This window comes from Podarcis raffonei, chromosome 8, assembly GCF_027172205.1.
Source record: "Podarcis raffonei isolate rPodRaf1 chromosome 8, rPodRaf1.pri, whole genome shotgun sequence".
NCBI lineage: Eukaryota > Metazoa > Chordata > Lepidosauria > Squamata > Lacertidae > Podarcis > Podarcis raffonei.
The window spans coordinates 19,803,423-19,827,173 of record NC_070609.1 but is presented as its reverse complement, the minus strand read 5'-3'; the positions used below and the strand labels follow the sequence as shown (position 1 = coordinate 19,827,173).

At 45.6% G+C, this 23,751-nt stretch overlaps 1 protein-coding gene across 2 annotated transcripts in view; it reads left to right on the top strand.

The window, feature by feature from the left end:
• Nucleotides 1–23,751, top strand: part of ARHGAP33 (Rho GTPase activating protein 33) — a 52,743-nt gene that overhangs the window by 14,235 nt on the left and 14,757 nt on the right. The window contains exons 3-15 of one of the 2 annotated variants that reach the window (XM_053398373.1): nt 3,621–3,705; nt 3,872–3,955; nt 7,306–7,443; nt 8,567–8,659; nt 9,503–9,625; nt 10,888–10,965; nt 12,055–12,121; nt 14,333–14,392; nt 15,392–15,541; nt 16,395–16,497; nt 17,745–17,889; nt 22,983–23,065; nt 23,252–23,359. In XM_053398373.1, coding sequence (XP_053254348.1) covers nt 3,621–3,705; nt 3,872–3,955; nt 7,306–7,443; nt 8,567–8,659; nt 9,503–9,625; nt 10,888–10,965; nt 12,055–12,121; nt 14,333–14,392; nt 15,392–15,541; nt 16,395–16,497; nt 17,745–17,889; nt 22,983–23,065; nt 23,252–23,359 — 1,317 coding nt within the window. The remainder of the gene's footprint in view (nt 1–3,620; nt 3,706–3,871; nt 3,956–7,305; nt 7,444–8,566; nt 8,660–9,502; nt 9,626–10,887; nt 10,966–12,054; nt 12,122–14,332; nt 14,393–15,391; nt 15,542–16,394; nt 16,498–17,744; nt 17,890–22,982; nt 23,066–23,251; nt 23,360–23,751) is intronic. The other variant, XM_053398374.1, reaches the window with a different exon arrangement.

Genomic DNA, 23,751 nt, shown 5'->3' with positions numbered 1-23,751 from the left:
TTCAGCATCGCTGCTAGAAAGCAATGCTAGTAGCAGTGCTGCTGGACATGGCTTGAGAGGAAGAAGCGTGTAGGATGAAGGCCGAACAACTCTAAGGGCAGACCCACAGCATAGGTTTAATGCCCAAAAGAACCCCGGGAACTGTAGTTTGTGAAGGGAACGGCAGCCCCGTGAGGGGGAAATTGTAGTTTCTCAAGAGTTGTCGGGAGGAGTTTACATGTACTGTAAATGTGCACTGGATTTGGTTTCATTGTATGGCGCAGATCTGGGCTGAGAGTGCCTGACGTAAGCAAGCTAAAGGAATTAGAATGACAGGGAAAAGGCCTGCAGAGAGAGGGCTTGAGGCAAGGCAGGGAACAAGTGTAGGATTTGGGGAGAGGAAGATGCATGGGCTTCCACAGGAATGTTTAGCAGGCTTCCTCAAACTCGGCCCTCTAGATGTTTTGGGCCTACAACTACCATGATCCCTAGCTAGCAGGACTAGTGGTCAGGGATGACGGGAATTGTAGTCTCAAAACATCTGGAGGGCCGAGTTTGAGGAAGCCTGGTTTATGGGGTGGGGAGCAGGCTAGTTCCTGTCATACAAAAATGAGAAGAATTGCGTGTGTACATTTTATCTGAGATTCTACAAATGCTAGGAATTTAGGCTGCATACGCACGATACTCTTTCAAACACATTGGAATAACAACAACAACAACAACAACAACAACAACAACAACAACAACAATTTTTTATTTATACCCCGCCCTCCCCAGCCAAGGCCGGGCTCAGAGCAGCTTACAAGCAATAATAAAAACAAGATGAATTATTACAACTTAAAAACAAAAATAAAATACAACATTAAAATAATGGAACATTAAAATATTAAAATGTAGCCTCATCACAGGAGGAGAAGGAAAAGAAAAAAGAAAGAGAGGGAGGGAGGGAATCAAATTGGCTCCAAGCCACAGGCCAGGCGGAACAACTCTGTCTTACAGGCCCTGCGGAAAGAAATCAGATCCTGCAGGGCCCTGGTCTCATGAGGCAGAGCGTTCCACCAGGCCGGAGCCAGAGTTGAAAAGGCCCTGGCTCTGGTTGAAGCCAATCTAACTTCCTTAGGGCCTGGGACCACTAGGGTGTTGTTATTTATGGACCTTGAGGTTCTCCGTGGGGCATACCAGGAGAGGTGGTTCCGTAGGTATGAGGGTCCTAGGCCGTGAAGGGCTTTAAAGGTCAAAAGCAGCACCTTAAATCTGACCCTGTACTCCACTGGGAGCCAGTGCAGCTTGAAAAGCAGTGGGTGAATATGCTCCCATGGCAGAGACCCCGTGAGGAGCCTCGCTGCAGTATTCTGTACCCGCTGGAGTTTCTGGGACAGCTTCACGGGCAGCCCCGCGTAGAGCGAATTACAGTAGTCAAGCCTGGAGATGACCGTCGCATGGATCACTGTGGCCAGGTCAGGGTGGGAAAGGTAAGGGACCAACTGCTTGATGCGGCGAAGGTGGAAAAATGTCGCCTTGGCTGTTGCTGTAACTTGCGCCTCCATGGAAAGGGAGGCGTCAAGGATTACACCCAAACTCTTAACGGAAGGCAATGGCACTAATTGGGCCCCCGCAAGAGAAGGGAGTTGGTCCCTCATCCCCATGCCATCCCGACCTAGCCATAGGACCTCTGTCTTCGAAGGATTTAGTTTCAATCGGCTCCCACGAAACCATCCAGCCACAGCTTCCAAGCATCTGGTCAGTGTGTTCGGGGCCGAGTCGGTGTGGCCATCCATCAGCAGATACAGCTGAGTATCATCAGCATATTGGTGACAGCCCAGCCCAAAGCTCCGGATAATCTGGGCAAGGGGGCGCATAAAGATGTTAAAAAGCATCAGGGAGAGAATTGCGCCCTGCGGCACTCTACACACCAAGGAGTGGCGCGACGACATTTCCCTCCCTAGTGCCACCCTCTGTCCCCGACCAGAGATAAAAGAGCACAACCAGTTATGGGCTATGCCCTGTATCCCCACGTCTGCGAGGCGGTGGTCCAGAAGATCATGATCGACCATGTCAAAGGCTGCTGACAAATCTAAAAGGATCAGCAGTCCTGACCCGCCTCGATCCAGTTGTCTACGGAGATCATCTGTTAGGGCAACCAGAGCCGTCTCCGTCCCAAAACCAGGACGGAAACCGGACTGAAATGGATCTAATGCTGATGTTTCCTCCAGAAACCTACCAAGCTGTTCAGCAACCGCTCTCTCAATTACCTTACCCAGGTATGGAAGATTTGAAACTGGGCGGTAATTGGATAGGTCTAAGGGATCTAATGAAGTTTTCTTTAAGAGTGGACACACCACTGCTTCCTTCAGTTCCCCTGGGAATGTCCCCGTGTCAAGGGACAAATTGATAATTTCAACCAGGGGGTTCCGCGCAACATCTGGACACTCCCTAATCAGCCAAGACGGGCACGGATCAAGGAGGCAGGTGGTGGGCCTACCAACTTGGAGGAATCTATCCACATCAGTAGGGAGTATCCGATCGAAATGGTCCAACACTGGACCTGAAGTCAGTCGAGGGGCCTCCAGTTCAGTCATTGTATCTAAATTGGCAGGGAGGTCACGGCGCCTTCTTTCCTGCAAAGGCCCAGAATTCTTTGGGGGCGGGTGGGAGGGAATGTGCTTTGAGTGTGCTTTTAAGGTACAGTGTATATGCAGCCTTATGCTCTTTTTAAAAAAGCAAGCAAGCTGGGAATCTTAGGATTCTGGTTCATCTAGGGCAGGGTGGGGAGGAAAATCCCTCTCCCCGCCCCCCGTGATGGACACCCATGGGAGGGAGGTTGGGCTCAGAATGTCACAATGGCTTTATTGCATATGGCAGGAGGGTGCTTTTTAGTATTTTACCTAAGGCTTGAAACTCAAGAGTTAGAACCCATAGCAACATAACTCATGCTCTTACATAGACCTACTGTATTTTTCGCTCTATAAGACGCACTTTCCCCCTCCTAAAAAGTCAGGGGAAATGTGTGTGCGTCTTATGGAGCGAATGCAGGCTACGCAGCTATCCCTGAAGCCAGGAGAGCAAGATGTGTGTGCACCGGTGTGTGCCAGGTGTGCACCGATCCCTCTTGCTCTTCTGGCTTCAGGGATAGCCACGCAAAGCCTCTTCAGGGCAATGGGAAGAGCGCTCCCCCTCCCCTGAAGAGGCTTGGCACAGCTATCCCTGAAGCCGTGGAGAGGCGCTACACAGAGAGGGAGAGAATATTTTTTTTCTTGTTCTCCTCCTCTAAAACTAGGTGTGTCTTATGGTCGGGTGAGTCTTAGAGAGCCAGTGGTCTCTTAGAGAGCCAGTGGTCTCTTAGAGAGCCAGTGATCTTAGAGAGCCAGTGTGGTGTAGTGGTTAGGAGCGGTGGACTCGTAATCTGGTGAACCGGGTTCAATTCCCCGCTCCTCCACATGCAGCTGCTGGGTGACCTTGGGCCAGTCACACTTCTCTGAAGTCTCTCAGCCTCACTCACCTCACAGAGTGTTTGTTGTGGGGGAGGAAGGGAAAGGAGATTGTTAGCCGCTTTGAGACTCCTTAAGGTAGTGATAAAGCGGGATATCAAATCCAAACTCTTCTTATGGAGTGAAAAATACGGTATCTCTCTTTCCCTGCAGACTTTCTATCACACGAGGCCACTTCCCCAAGCTGACCGAATGTGCTCATTTCCACTACGAAGCTCTTGACTTTGGACACATCGAGGTACGTTTGCTACCCTGCTTTCTTCACAGGGCTTGGCAGATCGAGGAACTGTTACCTTGGGCACCTGAGTCCCTAGGGCAGGCTGGGAAGGGAAGTGGCAGGACAGGTGGATATTTCTGCCTCCCCACTGCTGCAAGGGGCACTTAAATTTTCTCTCTCCCCACAGCTGCAGCTTGCACCCGAGCAGAATGAGAATCTCAGTCACTTGGAGGAGGGAGAGGTGCTGTTTGATGTGCAGGTCACCTGCCAGGTAAGGGGCGGGGAAGGGGAGTCAACTGGCAAAACCTGTTGGATTTGGTTGGATTTGCTTCTTATATTCTTGAGTCGAGTTGTCAGCTGACTAGGTAACTGGCAGCTGTTCACCCATCAGTACATTATTTTATACTGCAGTTAAATAGGTTAAACTGGAAATAATTGAAAGCATAAAAAATAGTTCAGTTAAAAAAATTTAACAATTTAACTTGACAGTTTGAATTATTTCAAAGCCAATTACTTTTTAAAAGACTCCAAATTGTTTCTAATCTATCCAAGGTTTATACCTGCCCTACACACTTGCAGTCAGATCCAGTGCAGAGGTAGATACTGTTTTGTGCAATGGGTTTCAGTATGCTAAACTGGATGGGTTGGCTTGTTAAGTAGGCATAATGCTCGTTCCCAGGGAATTCTGGGAATTGTAGCTCTTTGAGGAGGGGGTGTCAGGGGTTTCTGATAAATTCTTAATTCCCTACTGTACTACGATTACCAGGAATCATTGTTAATCGACTGCTAAATTGGTATAAAACAGGTTTAGGTATGTAGGGGAGTCAGCGTTCTGCGTGTCTTGTTTGATGATACTGAGGGAAAGGCCCAGTTTCCTTTAAATGTTAGATAATCTGGCCACCCATTCTGCAATCTGAAGTTGTGCTGTGCTTCCATTTTAATTATGTGCTGTGTGTTTTGTTTTATTTCAATTATGTAATTGTATGTAATTGTCGTTTCTTAATTGTGAACCACCCTGGGATATATTTGTATGAAGGCTGATATGAATTCCGCCAACCTGGAATATTCCCGTTCTATAGTCCTGCTCAGTTAACCAAATCTGCTGGACCAGGCGAAAGGCCTGGCTAGTCCAGCATCCTGTTCTCACAGATGCTTGTGAGAAACTCTCAAGCAGGACCTCAGTGCAAACTCACTCTTCCCACCCTCGATTCCCTGCAGCTGGGACTCAGACATAATCCCTCTGATGCTGGAGGTAGAACATAGCCATCGTGCATATTAGCTGTAGACAACGATATGATAATCTTTATTGTCATTGTCCCATACAGAACAACAAAATTGAAGAAATCTACACCAGACATTCAAAAACCAACAAGCCTGCTATCCCAGCTATCCCAGCCTGGTTAACCCCCTAAAAACTCTGATGCCCCATAATTAAATACAATATACTAACATAGAGACTACCTTACACTGCATTTAAAACCAAAATCGCATTTGGATAGGAAGTGTTTCTCAGGCTGCTAGTCCTAGTCTTTATAACCCTGTACCTTCTTCCAGAAGGCAGAAGCTGAAAGAGATCATTTCCGGGGTGTGCACTGTCTTGCACTATCTCTGCAGCTTTCTTATGGCACCCAATTATTGTCTTCCTTGCATTTGTCTAATCCTCTTTTACAACCATCCTCATTTTTGCCATCATTGCCTCCTATGGGAGCAAATTTCAGCCTTTAACTGCAAGCTATGTGAGGAAGGGCTTTTGATGCCTGTCCTGAATCTTCCAACTTTCAGCTTCATTAGATGCCCTCGAGTCTCTAGTGTTATGAGAAAGGGAGAAGAACTTTTCTCTATCTACTCTCTCCATGCCATTCATGCACTTCTCTCATGCCACCTTTTTGTTTGTTTGTTAAGTTTTTATTTATTTATAAACTGAAACCAACACGGTTTATTGAATTGCAGTAACAAAAACCAAACAATATCACAAGGAAAAAAAGAAAAATAACAAATTACACAAAAGAAAAATAAATGAAAAGAACACACCAAAAATACATAAAACATAGTCTTCCCTCCACCCACGTTTGACCTCCTTCCCTTAATCTTCTTTTATTCGTATTGCTTTGTTTTCGTTCCACTTCCATCCACTTCCTCAATATTTCTACCCTGTAAACTTTATTCATTGCATATCGATATATTTATCCCAGAACAATGTTTTTTCATGTACTCCTTTACACAGTCTCATTCTTCAATTAATTTTTGATCTGTTTGTCCTCTTATCGCTGCCGTATTGCATTTTCTCTACGCCAAAACAATCCCGAACGCTGCAACCTTTCCTCACAAGGGACTTGCTCCAGTTCCCTTGACCATTTTGACTGTCCTTCTCTCACAAGTTTTTCCAACTCTAGAATATCCTTTTTGAGGCCAGGCAACCAGAAGTGTAAACAGTACAGTGGTACCTCAGGTTAAGTACTTAATTCATTCCGGAGGACCGTTCTTAACCTGAAACTGTTGTTAACCTGAAGCACCACTTTAGCTAATGGGGCCGCCACACGGCCCCTGTTCTCATCCTGAAGCAAAGTTCTTAGCCCGAGGTACTATTTCTGGGTTAGTGTCTGAAGCGTCTGTAACCTGAAGCGTCTGTAACCTGAGGTACCACTGTATTCCAAATGCAGCCACGCCATAGAACTGTATAATGGCGTTATGATATTGGCAATTTTGTTCTCAGTTTCTTTCCTAATCCCTAGCATGGACTTTGCCTTTTTTCTTTTTTCCTTTACAACTGCTGCACGCTGCATCACCATCTCAACGCATGTCTGGGATTTTGTCTGTGTGTTTGGATTGTGCCCATGGGCCTTGGTTTCTGCTGTGTTCATTGAACTTTTGGTACAGAGACCAGGGCAGTTCCAGGTTTGAGGGGTCCCTCAGCAAACAAATTTTGGGAGACCCATCCTTGACAGGCTTACTTGCTGTGGCTGGGGCTGCAGGAAGTTGCAGCAATCATCACTGGCAACTGAGTCTGGGAGCCAGCATTTAAATTTCCCACAATGCCTCCTTCATCCGTGGGTTTACCTGGTGGCAGGGGCAGGCGGCAGCAGCAGCCACAGCAATGCTCCCTTCAGAGATGGAACAGCTGGGTCTGAGAACCGCCATTAAAATTTCCCACACTGCCCCTGATGTAGCAGCGCTGTGAGGCATTGTGGGGAATTTTAAAAGAGTGTCTCCAGCCGTCTGGCACTGATAAAAGCACCGGGGATGGGTGGTAATTGTTTAAAGGCCCAGGGCAGGTGTTAATGATGATCCCTTCCTGGCATTGACCAAACATCTGCTCAAGGGATGCTTTGTGGTAATGCTGGGCTTGGATGGGCCTTGCGAATGCAATTCAAACATTCTCTCTCTCTCTCTCTCTCTCTCTCTCTCACACACACACACACACACACACACAAAAATATTGACCCTGGGTTTGCTCAACAGCTTTCTACCTCCCTCTTCTACCTGCATGGTTCTGAATTCATAGTAGATTAAATATATTTATTAAGCCAACTAAAGGTATTGGCCGTATATGGATTTTTAAACTTTTCTTAGGGCCCAACCTTTTACTTTTTTGTTCCTCAGTGTTTGCCTTTCTCCCTGCAGGGCAAGAGCTGGCAAGTGCACCGCAGTTACGAGGAATTCCGCACCCTGGATGCCCACCTCCACTGCTGCATCTTCGACAGGCGCTTCTCTCAGCTTCCCGAATTGCCGCCCCTCAGCCACATGCGGGCCCACCCTGAGGTGATTGTCTGGGAGACATTTTGAGGGGTGCGTGGGGAGTGTTTTGAGGAGGGTGTGACTATCTGTGGCTTGGCTTCTGGCATGCATTGGCAAGAGTTATGCCAAACACAGGAATCTTGCATGTCCCCTTCCCCAAACAGAGAATTCCAAGTACTGACTAGTATAAAAGTTGTCCAGGGAATTTGCGCTGCCTCTGGAGACTGGACATCTTTCTCAGTCTTAGTCTACTCTGACTTACAGGCCTGGCCCAAAACATTTTGCTGCCTGAGGCGAAGAGCAAGATGGTCACTCTCCCTGGTAGCACAGTTGGTAGAGCATGCGACTCTTAATCTCAGGGTTGTGGGTTTGAGCCCCACGTTGGGCAAAAGATTCCTGCATTGCAGGAGGTTGGAGCAGATGATCCTTGTGGCCCCTTCCAAGTGGTTAGAGTGTTTCACAGGGCCTGGGAGACCAGGGTTCAAATCCTCACTCAGCCATGAAGCTCACTGGGTGACCTTGGACCAGCTACTGCCTCTTGGGCTAATCTTCCTTGCAAGGTTGTTGTGAGGATAAAATTGTGAAGCGCCTTCCACCTTGCTATGGAAATACAGTGGAACCTTGGTTCACAAATGGCTTACTTGCCAAACAAATCGGCTCCCAAACGCCACAAACCTGGAAATAAGTGTTCCGATTTGTGAAGGTTTTTCGGAAGCCGAATGCCCAACTCGGCTTCCGCTTGAGTTCCAGGAAGCTCCTACAGCCAATTGGAAGCCTTGGTTTTCAAACGGTTTCAGGAGTCGAATGGACTCGTGGAACGGATTAAGTTTGAGAACCAAGGTACCACTGTAAATGTAATAACAAATAATGAAATTAAATGCTATCCAATACCGAGGGCTACCAGTCTTTTAATTCCAAGAAACTACCCCCACCATACCTATTAGGTGGGGGACCTGCTGCAAGTTGCTGTGTCATAAGCACTCTGCATATGCTCAGAGACAGCATTGCCAAAGACTTCCAGACTTTGGTGTTTCCTAAGTGCCCATCTTCATACCATCTCTTCTCAAGTAGTTGTCGGCTTCCGTTGACACTGAATCAGGGAGCTGATATGCCAGTGACACCTTATGTTTTCTCTCTCCTTTGCCAGCTGCTGGTGCCCATGCTTTCACAGTACCTGGAGAAGCTGTCAGCCATTGTGGACAGCAACATCAACTGTGGACCGGTCCTCACCTGGATGGAGGTGAGGAAAAGTGAGGGTAGCTGTGGTGGTGGATGATGCAGCTGTATCATTTGCAAGCTGAAATATGCTTTGTGTATTTCTTTTTATTTTAATTTCTCATATAGGATCTAATGAAGTTCTGTGCAATATAATTTTGTGTGTGCGTGTGTGTGTTTTAAGCAGCTAAATACAAGTCTTAAACAATGTATGTGAAATGCCTGAGATATTTGGAATGTTTTGCGGAAAAGATAAGTAGGTAATATTACTACACAGAATAAACCACTGACGCTGCCAGGGTGCTAGAAATCTTAATCTTGCTTTCAAGGGCTCCACAGGTACCCATTTCTGCCTGTTGCGGAAATCTAGCAGAAAATGAGATGGAAGCCCCATGTGAATGCTGTGACCTGGTTACTGTATGCTGGGATTAGGGGTGTAAGGAGGTAACGATTTTCATCCCGTCCTGGGTCCGTCACAATCAGTGCTGTTTCTGTTCCGCTACAGTTGGACTTCCGCTAAAACCTACGCTATTCATCTTGCTATCCGCTGCGGCTGAAACGTGTGTAATTAAATAAAGCAATTGATTTCAGTGGAAGGAAAATGACAAAAACATTTCAGCAAATAGTGTAATAATTTACATAACATTTGCAGACTAGAAGCACAACAGTACAGTACTGAATGCTGCTTGCATTTGCTCGTGTGATTTCTGTTCCTGACCTCTGACAAACATGCAAAGCGTGGGAATTTTTGCTCTTATTTCAGTTTCTGATGGAATTTTCTTAACACCTGTATCTCTGGATGACACCCACAGAACATTCCAAGGCTTCACCCACTTCACGTATATTCTCCCCCTCCCCTTTATTTCAGATTGATAACCATGGCAACCGACTGCTGGTCAATGAGGAAGCTTCTATCAATGTTCCTGCCATTGCAGCTGCCCATGTGGTAAAACGCTACACGGCGCAGGCATCCGACGAGCTCTCCTTTGAGGTGAGCCCTACTTTGTAGTGCACGTTACTTCTGGGTGGCTTTTATCTTGTCGGTAGACCTGCAGTGCAATACCTTTTCAATCTCTCTTCCCAGCTAGGGTGCTGCTTGGGAGCACAGAGAGTTCCTCTCCCCCAGGGAAGATTTATTAAAACTGTTTTTTTTGGGGGGGAGTAAAACCATTACAGCTTCCAGGTATACAACAGTCACAGACAATCTAGCATGGGTTGTGTTTAGCTGCCTCAGAATAGACTCACTGAAATCAGTGGCATTAAGTTCATCATCTCCATTAATTTCAATGGGCCTACCCTGCTAACGTTGGCTTCCATGCCATGAATTTAAAACCAGAAAGAAACAATAATCAATAAAACAGCTGTCTTTTTATTTCCTAAAAATATTTACAGCCCCCCTCACTGTGGTTTCCAACTCTTTGAAGAACTCTTTTCACATTGACTTGTCTGCCAAGGAACCCTCTGTCTCTGTGGTGGAGTACCTTGTACACCGCAAAGGAGTCTGGGGCAAAACATTGGGTGCCATCTTGTTTCCTGTGGAACTCTATCTTGCTAGGGCCTCACTGTCATCTTGTGTGAACCAAGTGCACCTCAGGGCCTGCCTAGGACCCATCTGTGTCAGCACATTCCAAGGAATGTCCTGTTGTGGTGGGAGATAACTTTTTCTCACCGATCTACTGAGGAACCCCAGGGATTCCCTGGAGACAAACATCAGCTGTTGTTTGTCAGCATAGATCAATTCTGCATGTTTTCTCTGTTTCACAAATGGGATTCAGTGGGACTTTCTTCTGGGTAGACATGTATAAAAGATTGATAAAATGTGGTAATATATATGAGGTACTTCAGAAAAAGCCCAATTTAAAATGTAACTACTAAAGGTTGTGTCCAGTGTGAGTCCTACTCAGAATGGGCTCGTTGAAATTAATGGACATGGTGAACTTAGATCCATTAATTCCAGTGGGTCTATTCTAAGTAGAACTTAGTTGGAGGCAACCCTACATATATTAATCACCTTCATATGAAGTACATACCTTTTAACCCAGACTCTGGCAGACTGGAACAAGTTCTATAGAGGCTCTGGGCATTCCTCGTAGTCAGAGTAGACCTACCAAAATCATCGAGTCTACTCGGAGGTACTGAAATCTAGTAGATTCAGTGGATGTACTTTTAAGCACGGCTAACATTGGAGATTGCCCACCATGGTCCATGCACTAACATATGATTGTTGTTGTTTTGTTACTTTGTTTGGCACAGGTTGGAGACATCATCTCCGTGATTGATATGCCCCCCAAGGAGGACAGGAGCTGGTGGCGGGGAAAGCATGGATTCCAGGTTGGGATTCAGGAAGGAAGACACATTGCATTAGGAGAGATATGTTGAAGCATAGGATCAGCACTATATCTTAGACTTAGACGGCCACATTGTATTAAAGAGAAATTTGGATGGGTGGGTGGGAGTGAATGAAAGTTTGTGTGTGTGTGTGTGTGTGTGTGTGTGTGTGTGTGTGTGACTAGACAGGGGTATGAGTGTGTGCCTGTGTGTGGTGGCTTAGGCCTCACCCATTTTTTTCTTGGCTTGCACTCATTGCTGGTGTGCAGCCCCGACTGGGGTGGAGATGTCCCCCACCTTGATTTAAACAAGTGAGCTGAAATAGTGGCAGGCTTTCAGAGAACTGGACTCCAGCTCCCATCAGCCCTAGCCAGCATGGCCAGCCATTGGGGATGATGGGAGCTGTAGTCCAGCAATATCTGGTGAATCATAGTGCCACTCTCCTGTCTTTCTGAAGAGACGTCATTTGGGTATATGTAGGCTGCAGTGTATCAGCTGACGAGCTTTTTCTGGCACTGGTTCACTGTTAATTTTCTGCTCAGCTCCATTTTATCAGCACGCCCATATTATTTTTTTAAAACTTATATTTTAGTTTGCTCCAAAATGCCTTTCCACGAATTTTCTTAAAATATCTGCACAATTCTGCTTATTTTTTAAACCAGATATTCCTTTCAAAACAGATACCAATGCCTTTTCAGTCAGTATCATTTTAGCACCCTGTTAAGTCAGCAGAGAGGCCTCTTGCAACTTGGCTTGAGAGAAACGTGACTCTCAGTAGCTTGCTTTACTCGGCCCCACTCCCTCCATCACAATTCCAGGCACCTAGTGTGGCAAGTGCATGAATTTAGCCATCGTCACCTGTCTTGACAGCTTTATGCCTGTACTGGTTAATCCATAACCAGTATAGATGAATTGATTGCATCAGAATTTTTGTTAATGGCCTGTTTGCCACATTCACTTGTGGTGGGCATAAATAACTGAGGTAGGGTTTAACAAGTTCCTAAGCCAGGGGAAGGCCTGGTTGTTTTTCTTAAGGAGGCATATTTTGCTTTGTCAATACGTTGAACTCTTCCTTGCCTGTCTCTTTTCCAGGTGGGGTTCTTCCCCAGCGAGTGTGTGGAGCTGTTCTCAGAGCGCCCCAGCCCAGGACTCAAAACAGGTGAGCACATCCTCCTTGACTTGCTCTGTTCTACCACATATGCTGATTCTCCTAGATCTACAATTCGGCTTGCTGCAGAAACATAATGACCCCCATTTCCAGCAAATACATTTTCAATCACTTCGTATATTTATTGGTTTTACTGGAAACAACCCTGGAACACTTGTGTCTTTCTGTGTGCAGGAGGGTAACGCTGTGCTCTTTCAGATGCCTAGCTCTTTCATGACACCTAAAATTAGCCGCCCGAGGCGACTGTCTCACTGTGCCTAATGTTAGGACCAGCTCTGCACAAATGTTCCAGAAGCTGTGCGCGTGCTCTGATTCTCCAGTCTAGCTCTCCTTTTTATTGTACCAGAACTAAGGGGGTTGTATAATTTTTCCTGTCATGGAAATGCTGTGACATGTTAGGCTAAGCAAAAGCAACTGGCCCAGGGCCACCTAGGCAGCTGCATGGCCTGGGGATTTGAACCTGGGTCTCCACAATCTAAGACCAACATCCATCACACTGACTACCCAAATCAATCAAACTATGCAAGTGCAAAAATGAGCATAAATTATGCAAAACAAATGCAAATTTGTTTAATTTGCATAATGTATCTAGGTTGCAGTCATAAGTTGTTTGGAACACTGGGCTGACAAGAGCTGGGCAGTGTGTGTCTATAGCAGCCTTTATTAGTTTGGTGCCCTGAAGATGTTTTGGACTACAACTCCCATCATCCTCAGCCAACTGATCGTCCCATATGTTGATTCACTATTTTTGGCCCGTTATCTTTTAATATGCACAATTTGGTACACAATTTTACCTTGTATATACATTATTGCAAGCAATTTCTGCTTAACACAGTGGCTCTCAAAGGGTGTGGCAGGAGAGGGTGGCAAATGTGGCAGGGAGATTCGAGGTCAATCAAAGAAACATTGAAACATTTCAGTTTAGTATAGTAGAGTATCATTTTTTTATTTTTAGAATATGCTCTCAAAATGAGAGCAAGAACATCAAGTGGTAAAAGAGAACAATCCTAATTGTGATCTATTTGTTTTCCAATGTATTTCCTATCAATAAAAAAACTGGTGTGCTGCAAGCAAGGTTTTATGTGTGGCCTAGAGAAAAATGAGAACCTTTAGCAGAATGTCATTTGTATGCTGTTTTCACAAATGTATGCACTTCTGGACACTGTTTGGTTGGAGAACAACATCACAAAATTTGGAGAAGTGTGGATTTCGACGGAGGTTTCAGTTCGTGTATTAGTTTCAGGAGCGTGAATTTAATGCAGACCAAACAAATTTATCCCCCATTCCTAGTCTGGTGTTACTGTTTGTGTCCTTCTTTTTTCCTATTATTTCTTATTTCCATTCATAGATGGTTTACTATCCAAAGATCTCAAAGCAGTTTATAGTAGATAAAATTACATAAATAGTAAGAATAATAAGAAACCATGTCAAATGATTTACATAAAAATAAAACATACACATAAACAATAACAATAAGTCAGAGAATACTATGAGGCAGTATAATGTAAACCTTCGGCCAACATAAAACATATTATTCATAAACACTCACCCAATTTCACCTGCCATCTATTTCACACAGCCACTACAACCATTGACTTCCTCAACCATGATCTCTATCAACCATCATTTCTCAGCAATTAGACTCCCCTCGCCTTCATCTCCTGTGTTAGCTTTCCCCATTAGGATGTGAGTTGGGTTACTGTGTGAAGCTTTCAAAAATAAAAGGCAATTCATTTTATTTTATACTGAGGTTTTTTGGTGGGCAGCCTAGAAATCTATCAGGGCAGCTCTCAAAAGTAGGCCGCAGCTGAGAAATGACACAGCAGACAATGGCGAGTAGCCCTGGCGAAGACATTGACTCACAAGTTAAGAGTGCTAAAGGGATGGGAAATGCCCCAGGTGACTAAATGACAAGGACTGGAAGTGGGGGAGAGGGGAGGTTTATGGCAGCCATTTTGTGTGTCCAAAAAAATCACTGCATCTTCCCCTCATGCCCTTGTGCTGTTCTGATTTGATGTATTTGCTTCAGGGATTGTGGTGGTTTGAAAAGAGATGGCGTTTATGTAAGATTGTCACCAGCCCTAGAAAATAATTCTGTTTGAATGAGGTGAAGTGTGGGACAGCAACTTATGCCAGTAGCTTTGAGCTACTGAATTCTTAATCTTTCCTGGCCTTTCATACTCTGTGTGTCTTTCTGTGCAGATGCAGAAGGGATGAGCTGTGGCATCCCCGGGCCCCCAGGCCTCCTCTCTCCAACCTCAGGTGAGACATGGCCCAATGTGGCCTGCTCAGCACCCCTTAAGCTAGCCTTCTTGCCCTTGGTGTCCTTCTGCCAATGTCCAGTGTCCAGTCTGTCAGATTCTGGATGTGGAATCAGAAGAAGGCACCATCTTGTCCTTCGCCTCAGGCAGCTGAACATCTTGGACCAACCCAGATTTAAGCATAAAGTAAAGGTAACGGGACCCCTGACCATTAGGTCCAGTCATGGCCGACTCTGGGGTTGCGGCACTCATCTTGCTTTATTGGCCAAGGGAGCCGGCATATAGCTTCCGGGTCATGTGGCCAGCATGACTAAGCCACTTCCGGCGAACCAGAGCAGCGCACAAAAACGCCATTTACCTTCCCGCCGGAGCTCATCCTGTCGCGGGGATTCAAACCGCCGACCTTCTGATCTACAAGTTCTAGGCTCTGTGGTTTAACCCACAGCGCCACCCGCGTCCCTTAGACTTAAGCATACATTACATTAAATTCATTCTTGAGTCTGCACACATGAATGTGTTTTAAATAGCAACTTTAGGAGACCCCAGTCTGGACTGAGATCATGGCATAAGTGGCTGTGTGCTTCAGCTCCACCCCCCCCCCGTGTTCTTGATGAAAGTCCTCGCCAAGATTGCCCTCTCTCCTGGGAGAAAAAGTATTGTGGCAAATGTGGGGTGTCCTGCGGTTCTCTAGAGGGTGTTTTGCTGCAACTCCCAGCATCCCTGACTATAGGCCATGCTGGCTAGGGGCTGATGGGAGCCCATAGTCCAGCAGTACTCAGTGGGCTCTCTGGCGGTGTACTGTTGGCTGCAATACCAGCTTCCTGCAGCAAGCAGCAGCTTGGGGAGGGCGATTTTCTTTGGGATTGTGACACGTTTACCATCCCTGCATGGAAGTAGCATCTTTGCTGTCTTCTTGGGCTTTATGATACAGGCCACATGCAGTGGCTGTCCTGCAGTGGCTTGGAGACGGGCCACAACTCTCTCTTTCATTCTGTTCCAGTGTCCAAGAAACATGGCAAGCTCATCGGGTTCCTTCGCACCTTTATGAAGTCCAGGCCCAGCAAGCAGCGCCTGAAGCAGCGTGGGATCCTCCGAGAGAGGGTGTTTGGCTGCGATTTGGGCGAACACCTCAAGAACTCAGGCAACGATGGTAATTTTGCCCACAGATCCTTCCTGTTACCGATAGTGCGGCCTCATCTGCTACTAGGAAAACAACACGCAGTCCATTTTATCTCAGCAACAACAATCCTGTCAGGTTGGTTAGGCTAAGAGAGAGTGAACGGTCCAAGATCACCCAGTGAGCTTCATGGCTAGGTGGTGGTTGAACTGTCGTCTGCCAGGCCTTAGTCCAACACTCTAACTGCCACACCACACTTGGCTCTCCTCTGCAGTGTTGGAAGGGGTGGAAGTGGCCTGTATGGCTGAGGGTTCTCCTCAAACTGTGTCAGGACTCCTGGTTTGATTTCTGTCCCTAGTATGTCCACCGACTGAAGAGCATTCTGTGGGATGGGTTTTAACAGGTAGGAGTGGATATATAAATTGCTTTACCCTTCCAGGTGCCCACATGTGTGGGCTGAACAGAGCTAAGAGGAGGGGAAATGACATCACACAGAGTCCTCTCTAGCTATTGTATTTCTATGGTATGAGTATTTGCCCAGCCATACAGCTCTGTGGACTTCGCCCCTTCTCATGCTAACTAGCAAAAATATGCATCTGTTAGGTTTGGCTGCTAACTCATTCTTCACTAGAGATGCACTCAGATCAATCATGCTGCCAACAATAAAAGATTTTTTGCAGCTTTGTGGCTTGCCACTTTCATTTCCCTGGTCCTTTATGAGTGCTTGTGGCCAGAGTTCAACCTCTATGAGAAAAAATAAAATAAACCAATTTAACATGTTGACCCACGGGGACAACTAGCCATCGCACTGGCCCTACCTTATGTGATTGTTTTAAAGATGATTGTTATATTATATTGTTATTAGATAAGCTCTTTGTTATGCCAGTCCCCCAGGTACTACGGTCCTGCTCTGATTTCATCGAGAAGCATGGCATTGTGGATGGCATCTACCGTCTCTCTGGAGTCTCCTCCAACATCCAACGGTTGCGGTGAGCCCTGGTCAGGAGGAGCAGGGGTTGTGGGCTGGGTCCTCGTTTAGCACAGAAAGTCCTATAGGCAAAGGTGGGGTTTAACAACCAAATTAGACGGGATATGATGGCCACATCTATCTTACTCCCAAATGAAGGAGGGTCTATCCTGTACATGAAAAGGAGCATATGGCGGAGGAGGAGGAAGAGGAAGGAAGTGAACCCTGTGCCTTGTGGCACAGGAGCCGAGACTGGTAGTTTGGGCAAAGTTCCGCCCCAAACAGGAAGTGGTTCACCACATGGGACAGCTGCATACAAGAGGGACAGGGAAATATTTTTCAGCCTGGTGTCTGTAGCGCCTCATAGGCAACTTTCCATGGACTATGGTTCACTGATGGGCAGGGTAGGATGTGAAAGTGGGCGGAGCAAACCTTTGCAGATTAGGCTGCATTGCAGCCATGCAAGTCTGCTTCCTATGCACACACACCTTTCTCCATCCAGGAAAGCAATTGTTACCACAGCTCCAGGATACATTCCAACCATAAAGAGATCCAGAGGCCCTGGGTCTCATCGCTGGCATTTAGTCAAGGGTTCCTAGTTCTAGCCTTGCTCAGCCTTGACACAGAGACCCATCAGTTTATGACGCTTTATGTGCTGCTTGTAATATTTCTCATATATATATATATATATATATATATATATATGTATATGCATATGTATATGTATATTTGTGTAATTACCATTCTGAGAATTCGACGTTTTCCATATGATTTCTTTTTGAGGTTCCTAGTTGTTTTACTCACGCATGCTGTACAGAGATATTTATTTAATCCCACTACTTAATATATGGAATTCTTATTGATTAGTAGCAGCAGTAATAGCATTGTTAGGTGTTTTGAATGCAGGGTTTTCATTGTCTTGCATCGATTCCTTTCTGTTGGGATCTCTAAGCGGCTGGAAGATTTCGGTTGAAATAGAAATTAAATAAATCAGTGCCACGATCTGGGTTTTGGAACTGGGAGAAAAGTTTAAAGCAACAGAGAGCCTTGTGGTGAGGCAAGGAACAAAGGTTTCAGTCCTCTCCCCTACCCGCTTCTTTTCATGTATAGAATAGAGTCACCCCTTTGGGCAGATATGCAGAAAGCTGCCTCGTCACATCATGTTTGGCCCTAAGTAGGCCAAGCGAAAGGTTGCCTGGCTGTGGGTCACTGTGCAATTTGTACTGCTTTGTGTAATTTCTCACTTCCCGCGGCTTCCTATCTCCTCAGGCATGAGTTTGACAGTGAGCGAGTGCCCGAGCTCTCCAGGGACGTCTACTTACAAGACATCCACTCTGTCAGCTCTCTTTGCAAGCTGTACTTCCGGGAGTTGCCAAACCCGCTGCTCACCTACCAACTCTACAACAAGTTTGCTGTGAGTCTTGCAGACCGCCGGGAGAAGTCTCCCACCCACTCAGCTTTCGGTCACTGCTGCCGCCTCTACCATTCCTCAGCTACCCCTTTAAGAAATCATAGAGTTGGAGTGGTTTATGTAGACCGTCTAATCTAACCCCTGCTCAATGCTGGAAATCCAGAGAGCTAGAAATTCAGAACTAGAGTGTCCACAACAGACGGCTGCACAGCCACTGTTCTGAATATATTTGAGATAGCTACCACCCATTCTCGTTACAAGGTAGCAGAATGAAATCCAAGGTGGGTGCAGGCAGGCTTTGGACCACATCTGAAATGACCTTGCCTCTCATATGCATCCGCCACACCACAGTTGGGAGGGGAGTCCAGAGCAGGACTCCGAGCTGCCTGTGTACATCATTCTGTTTATAAGTTGCTTTGAGCGATGTAGTCCTCATGGCAATGCATGAACATACAGTGGTACCTCGGGTTACAGACGCTTCAGGTTACAGACACTTCAGGTTATAGACTCCGCTAACCCAGAAATAGTACCTTGGGTTAAGAACTTTGCTTCAGGATAAGAACAGAAATCGTGGGGTGGCGTCGCGGCGGCAGCGGGAGGCCCCATTAGCTAAAGTGGTGCTTCAGGTGAAGAACAGTTTCAGGTTAAGAACAGACCTCTGGAACGAATTAAGTACTTAACCAGAGGTACCACTGTACAGCGGAACCTCAGTTTTCGAATGCAATCTGTTCCAGAAGACAGTTCGACTTCTGAAATGTTTGAAAACTGAAGCCTGCATTTCCAGAAGCATTTACGTCTGGAAAACTCAACAGGGAAGCTGCGTGGCACATTCAGCTTCCGAAAAGTGTTCAAAAACGGAAGCATTTACTTCCAGGTTTTCAGGGTTCAAAAGCCAAAACCTTCGACTTCTGAGACGCTCGAAAACTGAGGTTCCACTGTACTAGAAACAGTAAAGTGAGCACAACTTGTGCCAATGACCCCTCCCCTTTCCCCTGCCAGATCCACCACCTGCCCTGTGTGCCAGGTGAGTTTCTGTGGGCGTCCCAGTGTCTCAGAAACGCCAGCTGTTGTGTGCTCAAACTGTCAAGTGAGAGTTGGCCGTGCCGACTCTGTGTGTGTGTGTTCCCAGGGCTAAATAATAAAAATTGGAGTCGTAGAACAAAAGAGGAAGAAGAGGGGGTGGTGCAGTTGAGTACAATTACATCGCCCGCCAACGTTGCTGCCTACACAATAATACGAGCAGCAATTTCTCCCGACTTCCTTATTCTTTTGAGTCACCTGCTCTTCGTGCTGGGCTATTTCAGGCTTGGTTAAGCCTGCCTCCCCCTTCCTCTCCCCCCCTTCCTTTTAAATTCCTTTTGGCTTGTCTTTGTGATACTTTGAGGGGCAACATCCAGGCATGGCTAGTGATAAATATGAGCTGGGGTCTTCAGAGGCATGACTTCACCTTCTCAGTCAATTGAAAGCTGGAGCAGAAGGGATTGGTGGTGTCGCTAAGCCCACCCCAGAGATGTTTCAGCCCCCTTTCCTGAATTCTCAGCTTTCATTTTAATAACGACAAGCAAGGCTTTCCCCTGTTACTTGGGGGAAATATAAGGAAAAACATGCATGCAGTAATCTGCTTAGTTGCCCGCTACGAAGTAAACTTGTTCCCACCATCCAGTGTTCTGGCCAAAGAGTGCAGAAGCACTTGAATCATGGACAACTGCTAGGTCCTTCTTTTTAAAGGTTGTTTCTGTAGATCTCGAAGTGATTTACAGCAGGTAAACATATATAAATATACACACACAGAGAGAATAAGTGCAATAAAAACATTGCAAAATTATTACCATTAAAATAGGTTAACTACATAAACTGTATCCATGTTCATAATTACAATGAAATGAGAATGGAAGGTTTTGTTCCCCGCGCTCCAAAATCTGCTTTGTAATTCATTTCTTTTTCCGTATCACCTTGCTCTGTTTTGCTCCTGTTCATGGCCTTTCAACAGCCCCCACACTTCCCCCCCCCCAAAAAAAAAGATTGTTCTGTTTACTCTTCAAATACTCAAGGGATGTCACATTGAAGAGGGCAAAGATTTCTTTTATGTTGCCCCAGAGGGCAGGTCTTAACCGCACATGCTTAAGTCATAGCTGACAACGTTTCCCTTTTTTAAGCTGTGGCTTAAGTGGCAGGAGGGTCGATTTTGGTCAAATGCTAGAGGAAACATTTTGTTTTTTTTTAATAAAATTTTTATTAGTTTTTCAACATATATTATAAGACAATACAAACAACAATACACAAACAAACAAACATATAAACATGTATAATTTCATAGATTTTTTTTCTTATACCCAATTTCAATGACTTCCCCATGCCTCCCTTTTCTGCATCCCTGTTTTAAACTTTTTCAGCAACCCCTGATCTAAATTACTTGTAATTCCCTTTCTTTAACCTTTTTTTTCACTTATCCAATCATTTATCGCTGCAAATCTGCTATGCTTTACCCATGACATTTTAACACTCACTGATTTTACAACAATTTTTAAGATAAAATTTAAATTTCTTCCAGTCTTCTTCCACCGTCTCTTTCCCTTGGTCACGGATTCTGCCCGTCATCTCCGCCAGTCCCATATAGTCAATCACCTTCGTCTGCCACTCTTCCAGCGCGGGTAGTTCTTGTGTCTTCCAATACTTTGCTAAAAGAACTCTTGCTGCTGTTGTAGCATACATAAAAAACGTCCTATCTTTCTTTGACACCAATTGGCCTACCATGCCCAGGAGAAAAGCCTCTGGTTTCTTATGAAAGGTACACTTAAGCACCTTCTTAATTTCATTATAGATCATTTCCCAGAAGGCCTTAATCCTTGGGCACGTCCACCAAAGGTGATAGAAAGTACCTTCAGATTCATTACACTTCCAACATTTATTATTGGGCAAGTGGTAGATTTTTGCAAGCTTGACTGGGGTCATGTACCACCTATAAATCATTTTCATAATATTCTCTCTTAGGGCATTACATGCCGTAAACTTCATTCCGGTGGTCCATAACTGTTCCCAGTCAGCAAACATAATGTCATGTCCGATATCCTGTGCCCATTTAATCATAGCTGATTTAACCGTTTCATCCTGTGTATTCCATTTCAACAGCAAGTTGTACATTCTTGACAGATTCTTAGTATTGGGTTCTAACAATTCTGTTTCTAACTTTGACTTTTCCACCTGGAAGCCAATTTTCCTGTCCTGTTTAAATACTTCATTTATCTGATAATAATGAAGCCAGTCCCTTACTTTAAACTTTAATTTCTCATAGCTCTGTAATTTCACATTTCCACCTTCTTGTTCTATAATTTCCCAATATTTTGGCCATTTAGTTTCCATATTAAGTTTTTTCACTTCCTTAGCCTCCATTGGTGACAACCACCTAGGGGTTTTATTTTCCAGCAGATCTTTATACCGAATCCAAACATTATATAGTGCTTTCCTAACAATATGGTTTTTAAAACCTTTGTGAATTTTTACCTTGTCATACCATATATATGCATGCCAACCAAACCTATTATTGAATGGGGGTAGGCCAAGGTTTTGAGAATGGCATAGGTGCAATTTATTCTGAACAAAAAGCAAAACTAATTGTAAATAACGTGGTTACTGAAGAAATTACTATTGAAAAAGGGACACGACAGGGGTGCCCAATATCCCCATTACTTTTCATATCTGTTCTGGAGGTGTTATTAAATATGATTAGAGGGGACCAGCTGGTTAAAGGGATTCAGGTCGGAGCTAAACAATACAAGTTGAGAGCGTTCGCAGATGATTTAGTACTAACTTTGCAAGAGCCAGACACTAGTACAAAAAGAGTCTTGGAAATAATACAAGTTTTTGGTCGAGTTGCAGGTTTTAAGCTAAACAAACAAAAAACAAAGGTACTGGGGAAAAATCTAACAGTTGTGGAAAGAGAGAAGTTTCAGAGTGAAACTGGATTAATGGTAGCAAATAAAGTGAAATATCTGGGGGTTAATTTAACATCTAAGAATGTGAATTTATTCAAAGATAATTATGAGAAATGTTGGACAGAAATTAAGAAAGATTTAGAAATATGGTCTAATCTGAGACTTTCCTTGTTAGGTAGAATTGCGGTTATTAAGATGAATGTTTTGCCAAGAATGCTGTTTTTGTTTCAAACATTGCAGATTGTGGACAAGATGGACTGTTTCAAGAAGTGGCAGAAAGATATATCTAGATATGTCTGGCAGGGCAAAAAGCCCAGAATAAAATTTAAGATATTAACTGATGCAAAAGAAAGAGGGGGGTTTGCCCTGCCGGACTTAAAATTGTACTATGAAGCTAGAGGAAACATTTTGATCTGGGTTGGGAAAGCTTTTCAACTTGCTGGGCCAGGGTCCTTATCAGGGGGATATCACCTGATCAATCACCTGATGCCATAACAGTGTTAGTTGTAAGACAAGTAAAAGCATTCCAAGTGGAAGAGAAAATTAGGAATTTAGGAAAAGAGGTGGCTTCCTCAAAACAAAAGACCTTAATTGTCAAAGGCCAGAGTAAAGAGGTGCATTTTTAAGGTTGTGAATTCCTCTGTGATCTTTGGATGAAGGACGGCATGCAAATTTAATAAATAATGATGTTCAGAATAGGGCAGAGGCTGTGCAATGAAGCTGCCAGATGCGCCTCTTTGGGGAGGGAGTTCCACAATTTAGGGCTTGCTGCAGAGAATGCTCTCTCCTAGACCACCATTCCCCACATTTCCCAAGGTGGTAGAACCACCCAGAGGGTCCCCTCTGCTGATCTTAACACTTGAGAGGCTCAGTAGGGATAGAGGTGGTCTTTCAGAGATTTGGGGCTTTTGTCATTTAGGGTTTCAAAAACTAATGTGCACACCTTGAATCGGGCCTGGAAGTAAACTCTCCCAGTCCTTCTCCACAGGACTGTGCACTGGATCCGGTTGGACCCCAAACCGATATAGGTCAGCCCTGGATGGGATCAGGGCTGGTCCAAATCACCAGCTTAGGGGGAGCTGTGCACAGCCCTACCATTCCACAAGAGGCCTGGCGACCACGCTGACTCATTCCCTCTGCTTTCCCCCTGCCCTGTCATCGCAGGAGGCCGTGTCTGTTTCTGGGAACGAGGATCGCTTGGTGCGAGTGCACGACGTCATTCAGCAGCTGCCCCCACCGCACTATAGGTAGGCAATGCTTGAGGCACGAACACGGTGCCCGAGATGGCTCTCCCAGCGAGGGGAGGGAGGGTGAATGCAAGAGCCCTTGCAAGGGGGCCGGCGGAATGGTGTTGAGGGCGGGGTTTGCGAGAGGGCCGGCGGTCCCTCGAAGTGGACTGTCTAGCTGTAGCAGCTTCTGCTCTGTCCCAACAGGACCCTGGAATTCCTGCTGCGGCACCTGGCCCGCATGGCTATGCACAGTCAAAACACCAGCATGCATATCCGCAACCTAGCCATCGTTTGGGCACCCAACCTGCTGCGGTGAGACGCCCAGATCAATGGCCTTGCACTGGCACCCCCCACCCCAACCTGCCCCGTGCCTCCCCTGTGTTGCCACGATGCTCCTCCGCCATGCACCTTCTCCAGCTCTTGCCTGCAGCGCTCTTTGAATCCTCTTTCCATGCTACCCGCAGCATTTCCCCTGTACTAACACCAGCCCTTACCCATAACTCTCTGGGGCATGAAGTTGACCCTTCCTGCACTCAGCCCTGAGGGATAAGAATCTACAGCTCTTAAGCACCTCTTGACTTCCCCCATTTTGTCCCCAGCGCGTATTCTGGTGCTCTGGCTCAGGCCTCAGACTGTGTGAGATTGGTGGTGTGTGTGTGTGTGTGAGAGAGAGAATCTTAGAATTATAGAGCTGGAAGGGACCT